Source organism: Hibiscus syriacus, unplaced genomic scaffold (assembly GCF_006381635.1).
Source record: "Hibiscus syriacus cultivar Baekdansim isolate YM2019G1 unplaced genomic scaffold, ASM638163v2 tig00110557_pilon, whole genome shotgun sequence".
NCBI lineage: Eukaryota > Viridiplantae > Streptophyta > Magnoliopsida > Malvales > Malvaceae > Hibiscus > Hibiscus syriacus.
Window position 1 is genome coordinate 941,891 of NW_024062780.1, and position 7,165 is coordinate 949,055.

At 35.2% G+C, this 7,165-nt stretch overlaps 1 protein-coding gene across 2 annotated transcripts; it reads left to right on the forward strand.

The window, feature by feature from the left end:
- The first annotated feature begins 1,888 nt into the window (after positions 1-1,888).
- Positions 1,889-6,951, forward strand: LOC120132181 (coatomer subunit beta-1-like). Of its 2 annotated transcripts, none has more exons than XM_039149000.1 (5): positions 1,889-2,042; positions 2,940-4,999; positions 5,247-5,756; positions 6,075-6,160; positions 6,412-6,951. In XM_039149000.1, the coding sequence occupies exons 2-5, from the start codon at positions 2,954-2,956 to the stop codon at positions 6,614-6,616; spliced, it is 2,847 nt and encodes a 948-aa protein (XP_039004931.1). In that variant the 5' UTR covers positions 1,889-2,042; positions 2,940-2,953; the 3' UTR covers positions 6,617-6,951. The 2 variants fall into 2 exon arrangements, with proteins under 2 accessions (XP_039004931.1, XP_039004932.1); XM_039149001.1 differs by having other exon boundaries at positions 1,889-2,039; positions 2,938-4,999.
- The last annotated feature ends 214 nt before the right edge of the window (positions 6,952-7,165 follow it).

The following is a 7,165-nucleotide window of genomic DNA, read 5'->3' on the forward strand; positions in this document are numbered from 1 at the left end:
CCAAGGCCCATTTGACCTTCTAAATAGACTTCAAGCATTTTCTCTCTGGCCCTTACTTCGGGATTTTTTGGCCCAATACCTCATGCGGATCAATTATTTGATATATTGGGCCTACCCATAATTTATTTTTGGAGAATATGACATTTTCTACCGTGCATCCCAAACTCGTCACCTAGAGTTCCCTTGGATATTATTTTTAATTAGTCTCACATAGTGACCCAACGTGAACTATTACTTTATTAGCATTATAATGACTCGTCACGCGTGACGAGTTTATTAAAAAAATATTTTTCAAAAAAAATTAAAAAAATAAATTTTAAAATTTTAAAAGGAAGAAAATTATGGTGAACTCATCACGTCGACGTGACGAGTTCGTTCAAATTCAAAAAATACTATATGTTTTCTAGACGTTGGTTAACAAGCAGACGGGCAACAACGTTCAAATTTTTGTTGACATTGGGAAACTTGGACCTTTAATTTATACTTTATCCATTAATTCTAGTCATTTAGAGCTGTTAGAGATTATTATTGTTGTTACCTGCAACCAAAAACATCATTTAATGCACAAGGGATCAATCATTTGGTGAAAGGGATCGATTTTTAAAAAAAAAAAACTGACCGTTGTAACAAAGGGATTGATCCTTTAAGGGAAGGGATCGGTCTTTTTCATCAAGAGATCGATCCTTTTGGTAGAAGGATCGATCCCAAACTCACTGGAATCCAAGGAATCGATCATTTTTCATGGGGGTATATCCTTTCTTAAGAGGGATCAATTCACATGTATTGATTGTATTGAACGCGTCCATTTTAATAACCATAAGCGTAGGAATCGTTTGGTGCAACACAAACTATTGCATCATTCTGCCAGCAGCGTATCACTCATCAATCGCTTGGTGCAACAACGACGTCACAACACATCATAAGCGTAGGAATCATTTATATATATATTTTTAAAAATTTTTAAATTATATTTTTATTAAAAAAATAAAAATATAAACGTGACACGTGTCACTTAACAATATTTTTAACGATATATACATAAAAGTGTAACTAAGAAAACATTAGGTATCCATTTTTATCCAAAAAAAAATTAGACACCGAATGCCAATTTTAAATATAGTCTAAACACTTATTTTTGTATTAAAACATTTTTTTAAGCATTTGACCATAGCATTTGATTAAATAATGACTTTGACTCTTATTTTTTTAATCGTTTGTTAACTAACGATTTCCATTCACCAATGAAATATTATGCCATAAAGTAAAACATTGAACTCAAAATACTTCAAAAATGAATACATGTTAAAATGATTATTTTAATAAACTTAGGTACTAATTATAATATTATATCTATTACTTTTTAATACTTTTTGGGGGAGGCATGCCCTCATTAGTCCCTCGTACCTTCGTCTCTGACCAGCGGCAACCAAGACAGCGATCAACATTGTGATCCATTCTGGATTGATTTGGATTGAGATAAAGAAAGAATGAAGAAGAAAGAAGGAATGAAGGATAATGAGGGAAAAAATATAATTATGAAATCAAAATGTCATTTTGAATTAAATTTAGTTTTATATAGGAATTTAAAATGATGATGTGTTTGGTCTAGGTTGCCATATAATGACACCATTAATTATTTGATAATGTAGTGATCAAAACAAGAATAATTTTAAAATTGAATGATTAAATTAAAAAATTAGAAACGTTTGTGATTAAAATAATAGTGGGAATATAGTTTAGGGATAAATGGTGTAATTTATACTTTTATTTTCCATTTCATTTCCCTAAAATACCCCGTTTATAACTAACGTCGCAGTAATGTGCTTTAGATCTGTGAAACTGAGCGTGTGCGACTTCCTCATTGCCCTCGATTTAAGAAACAAAGGGAAAAAAGATACCCCGAATCCCTTATTTTGAATTCTATAATTTCCTACATTAAAAAAAAAAATTCTATTATTTCCTCAAATCTCTAAACTTCAAACAAAAACTTGCTTCACTTTCCCCAACCGGCTTCTTTTCTCGATTGATCTGATCGCTCAAAGGTTCATTTCTCTTTATCTCATTCTTACAAAATTTCCAGATCTATTGATTTACTTTCTTCTTTGTTTCCGTTTTGTTTTTTGTCAATATTTTAATTTGTAGTGGAACGTTTGATTTAGGTTTTGATGTTTTATCTATTTTATGATTGAATCCTTCACAGTAATAAATTATAATCTGCGAATTTACTTGTGCTTTGTGGATTTGAATTTGTTTTACCTTTCACACTTTTCTTTTCGTTGCGCTAATGCTGTGATAGTGTATTTTGTTTGTTAAATAAGTTATGTTCTATTTTAATTGATGAATTCAGTACTCGTGTTGGAATTAAAAAGACAAACATTAATAAATCTTATTTTTTACTAGGCAGATCGACAGTAATTACTAGTTAATAATTAAGCTGAAATAACAAAAAAATTTCATGGAGATCTAGAGTTGTAGATATCGGTTCTATTTATGTGAATTAGGAATGGCTTAGTGTGATAATCCATTTAGCATGGACAATCAATCAAAAAGTGTGTTGTGATAAAACTTTTTCGTATGAGATTTAATTAGATTTTCCCTAGACTGTTGATTAATGAGTGTTATTGTTTATATAATTTCCGTCTGCAAATTATTTAGTAATGACGTTCCATTATCATGAAGTATTGATAAAGCTAATTTATCATTTAAATTTTAACCAAGCTTGTGACCTTTGAAGCAACCATTCTTCTTTGTTCAAGATGTTTCTCTCTTTCAGACATTCTGATCGATTTTTAACTGCAATGTTAAAATTGTTATTTCATAGACACATATATTTTGTGCTGAGATGTCTTTATTCAACTCCTAGCTTTGACAATCCTCATTTTCTACCATATTTTTTTTTGTTGAAGATTGAATATTTCAAATTTTATTTATATTGCCAGAAAACTAGCTAGAAATGGAGAAGTCTTGTACTCTTCTTATTCACTTTGACAAAGGAACACCTGCAATTGCTAATGAGATTAAAGAAGCACTTGAAGGAAATGACGTTCCTGCAAAGATTGATGCCATGAAGAAAGCAATTATGCTTTTATTGAATGGTGAAACTCTTCCACAGCTCTTCATCACCATTGTCAGATATGTTTTGCCGTCAGAGGATCACACAGTCCAAAAGCTTTTGCTTCTGTACTTGGAGATAATTGAGAAAACTGATGCAAAAGGGAGGGTATTACCTGAAATGATATTGATATGCCAAAATTTGAGGAACAATCTTCAACATCCAAATGAATATATTCGTGGTGTTACCTTGCGGTTTCTCTGCCGCTTAAATATGACAGAGATTGTTGAGCCACTAATCCCTTCAGTTTTGCAAAATCTGGAGCATCGGCACCCATTTATTAGGAGGAATGCTATATTAGCTGTGATGTCGATATATAAGCTTCCACAAGGTGAGCAGCTCTTGGTTGATGCACCTGATATGATTGAGAAGGTCCTTTCCACGGAGCAGGATCCTTCTGCCAAGCGAAATGCATTTCTAATGCTATTTACTTGTGCACAAGATCGGGCTGTTAATTACCTCTTGACCCAAGTAGATAGGGTTTCTGAGTGGGGTGAATTGCTTCAGATGGTCGTGTTAGAGCTGATCCGTAAGGTTTGCAGAACAAATCGTGCGGAGAAGGGGAAATATATTAAGATTATTATATCTTTATTGAATGCCCCATCAACTGCAGTTATTTATGAGTGTGCTAGCACGCTTGTTTCTCTGTCATCTGCTCCCACTGCTATTAGAGCTGCTGCTAACACTTACTGTCAGCTTCTTCTTTCTCAAAGTGACAACAATGTCAAGCTTATTGTACTAGATAGGCTGAACGAGCTGAAGTCTTCTCATAGAGATATCATGGTTGACTTGATCATGGATGTGCTTAGGGCACTTTCGAGTCCAAATCTTGACATCCAGAGGAAGACACTTGATATTGTTCTTGAGTTAATAACTCCCCGAAATATCAATGAGGTTGTTCTTATGTTGAAGAAGGAAGTTGTGAAAACTCAAAGTGGAGAGCTTGAGAAGAATGGAGAATACAGACAAATGCTCATTCAAGCTATTCATTCTTGTGCAATCAAGTTCCCAGAAGTTGCAAGCACAGTTGTGCATCTTCTTATGGATTTCTTGGGTGACAATAATGTTGCTTCAGCTATTGATGTTGTGATTTTTGTTCGAGAAATAATTGAGACCAACCCTAAACTTAGGGTGTCCATTATAACAAGGCTATTGGATACATTCTATCAGATCCGAGCTGCTCGGGTTTGCTCCTGTGCCCTTTGGATTATCGGAGAGTATTGCCTATCTCTGTCCGAAGTTGAGAATGGCATAGAAACCATCAAGCAGTGCCTCGGAGAGCTACCTTTCTACTCTGTTTCTGAGGAAGGGGAAGGTACTGATTCTTCTAAGAAAACTCCGCAAGCAAACTCCATTACTGTTTCCTCGAGGAGACCGGCTATTCTTGCTGATGGTACTTATGCAACCCAGAGTGCTGCCTCTGAAACTGCTCTCTCTGCTCCTACTGTTGTTCAGGGATCATTGGCTTCGGGGAATCTCAGATCTCTTCTCCTCACCGGCGATTTTTTCCTCGGGGCTGTTGTTGCTTGCACGCTGACTAAACTTGTTCTGAGATTGCAGGAGGTGCAGCCATCAAAAGTTGAAGTTAACAAAGCAACCACGCAAACATTGCTGATCATTGTCTCTATGCTGCAATTAGGACAATCTTCTGTTCTTCCACACCCAATTGATAATGATTCTAGTGATAGAATTGTTCTATGCATAAGATTGTTGTGCAATACTGGTGATGACATCAGGAAAATATGGTTGCAATCTTGTCGCCAGAGTTTTGTAAAAATGCTGTCCGAGAAACAAATGCGAGAAACTGAGGAATTAAAGTCAAAGGCTCAGGTTTCTCATGCACAACCAGATGACCTTATTGATTTCTACCACTTAAAGAGTAGGAAGGTGAGAGCCTTTTAATTGACGTTATCTTATGTGCATGATTTAACATCTTGGTTTATTCCAAGTTTATTATACCTTATTTTGTCATATATCTATTCTTAGCATGTATTTTGTTTGTTTTGCTAGAATTTTTGCTTTATCTCCTTGTTTTTGCACATCTTTTGCTTATTGACTCGTATTTTTTATTCTTGGATTTTTATTGTGAACTTTTGTACTTGTTTTTTTGAAATTTTATGTTGCTGACTTCCAGGGTATGAGTCAACTGGAGTTGGAGGATGAGGTTCAAGATGATTTAAAACGTGCAACTGGAGAGTTTGTAAGCGATACTGATGACATGAATAAGCTCAACCGCATTCTTCAACTTACTGGATTCAGTGATCCAGTATATGCTGAGGCCTATGTCACTGTCCATCACTATGATATTGTTCTTGATATCACAGTTATTAATCGGACCAAGGAAACTCTTCAGAATTTGTGCTTGGAGTTGGCAACAATGGGTGATCTGAAACTTGTGGAGCGTCCACAAAATTATACCCTAGCTCCTGAATCTAGCAAGCAAATAAAGGCCAACATCAAGGTCTCATCTACCGAGACTGGTGTCATATTTGGCAACATTGTTTATGAGACATCAAATGTGCACGAAAGAACTGTCGTTGTTCTTAATGACATCCATATTGATATCATGGACTATATCTCTCCTGCTGTATGTACTGATGCTGCATTCAGAACTATGTGGGCAGAATTTGAGTGGGAAAACAAGGTATATGTTGAACTATTTCCATTATTACAAGCTTGCATTCTCAGCGGCGCCCCTAATTCCTATAGATATCTGTCCAACATTGATATTGTGCTATAAATTAATATAATGTGTTCAACATGCTAATTGGAATGCAATTTATATTAGCTTGATCTTATATGTAGCTCACGTCCCTTGCATAATGTTTGATTACCACTTATTCCCCTCTTGCTCCTAATTGAGATCAATCTATATCTTAAGCTTCTCCCATGACTAAGCTAACAGTTCCTATCCCCATTGATGTAACAATATTAATTTTCATTATTGACTTTTGTGATTCAGGTTGCTGTTAATACAGTAATCCAAGATGAGAGGGAATTCCTTGAACATATTATCAAGTCAACCAATATGAAATGTCTCACACCAGTGTAAGTTTTACGTTTCTGCATACCATGTCGATTTTACATTTTTAATGCAACAGTGTGGTATATGATTTACGTGTCACTTGTTCTGAAAACTTGATGAATCTTTCATGCTTAATTTGTAAAACATCAACTTAATATTATATTGATCCTTAGAATGCATTTATTTCATGGCACACTGTTTAGCCTCTCTTTTATGTCATTCGTTTGTCCTTTCTTTTATGCCATTCGTTTTTTGTGGTTGGATTGTGTTTCAGATCTGCGCTAGACGATGAATGTGGATTCTTGGCCGCTAATCTGTATGCAAAAAGTGTGTTTGGGGAGGATGCCTTGGTAAACTTGAGTGTTGAGAAACAAACAGATGGGAAGCTTGGTGGGTACATCAGGATAAGGAGCAAGACTCAGGGTATTGCTCTGAGTCTTGGAGATAAGATCACTCTAAAACAAAAGGGAGGCAGTTGATGGTGTGCGGGATTTTGACACCATTTGTTTCATCAGATACCAGAAGTCATTCTTGTTTTGGCTGGTCAGCTGCTGCCTGTCTTAATCACCTTTGAAATGCAAAATTTATTACTGGTCTAAAAGTGCAGGTATTTCTCTCGCAATTTAAAAGATGTCTGTCTTCATTTTAGTTTTGTTATATGTATCTAGGGATAGTACCGGTTTCAGGAGTCAACATTGTTGTATTTGGGGTTGCATATTTCTACAGTAAAAGGGTTAATGAACATTGATTAAATAAGAAGATATTGCTTTTTGGCAATGTTAAAACATGATTTCTTTTGGGGGATTCTTTATAATAGTAGTATTGCTCCATATTAAATCATCCTTAATTGCATGGATTCTGCCTTTTCAGTTCCTTCTTTTGCTTTCTGCATGTGCTTGTTTATCTCGTTGTCTTGCTTGAAAAGAGCCATAAAATAAAAGCATTAGAAAAATAACCGTGTATCGTGCAACCTGGAAGCATACTCGTAGCTACTTGTTTCCAATTTGTTGAAGCCTTCTGCTGGTTGA

What these genes read in the sequence shown, in the direction of transcription:
- LOC120132181 (XM_039149000.1), top strand. Translation starts at nt 2,954, where the DNA reads ATGGAGAAGTCTTGTACTCTTCTTATTCACTTTGACAAAGGAACACCT. An exon ending in ACCACTTAAAGAGTAGGAAG is followed by an intron (nt 5,000 to 5,246) that starts GTGAGAGCCTTT and finishes GCTGACTTCCAG; the next exon opens with GGTATGAGTCAACTGGAGTT. An exon ending in AATTTGAGTGGGAAAACAAG is followed by an intron (nt 5,757 to 6,074) that starts GTATATGTTGAA and finishes TTTGTGATTCAG; the next exon opens with GTTGCTGTTAATACAGTAAT.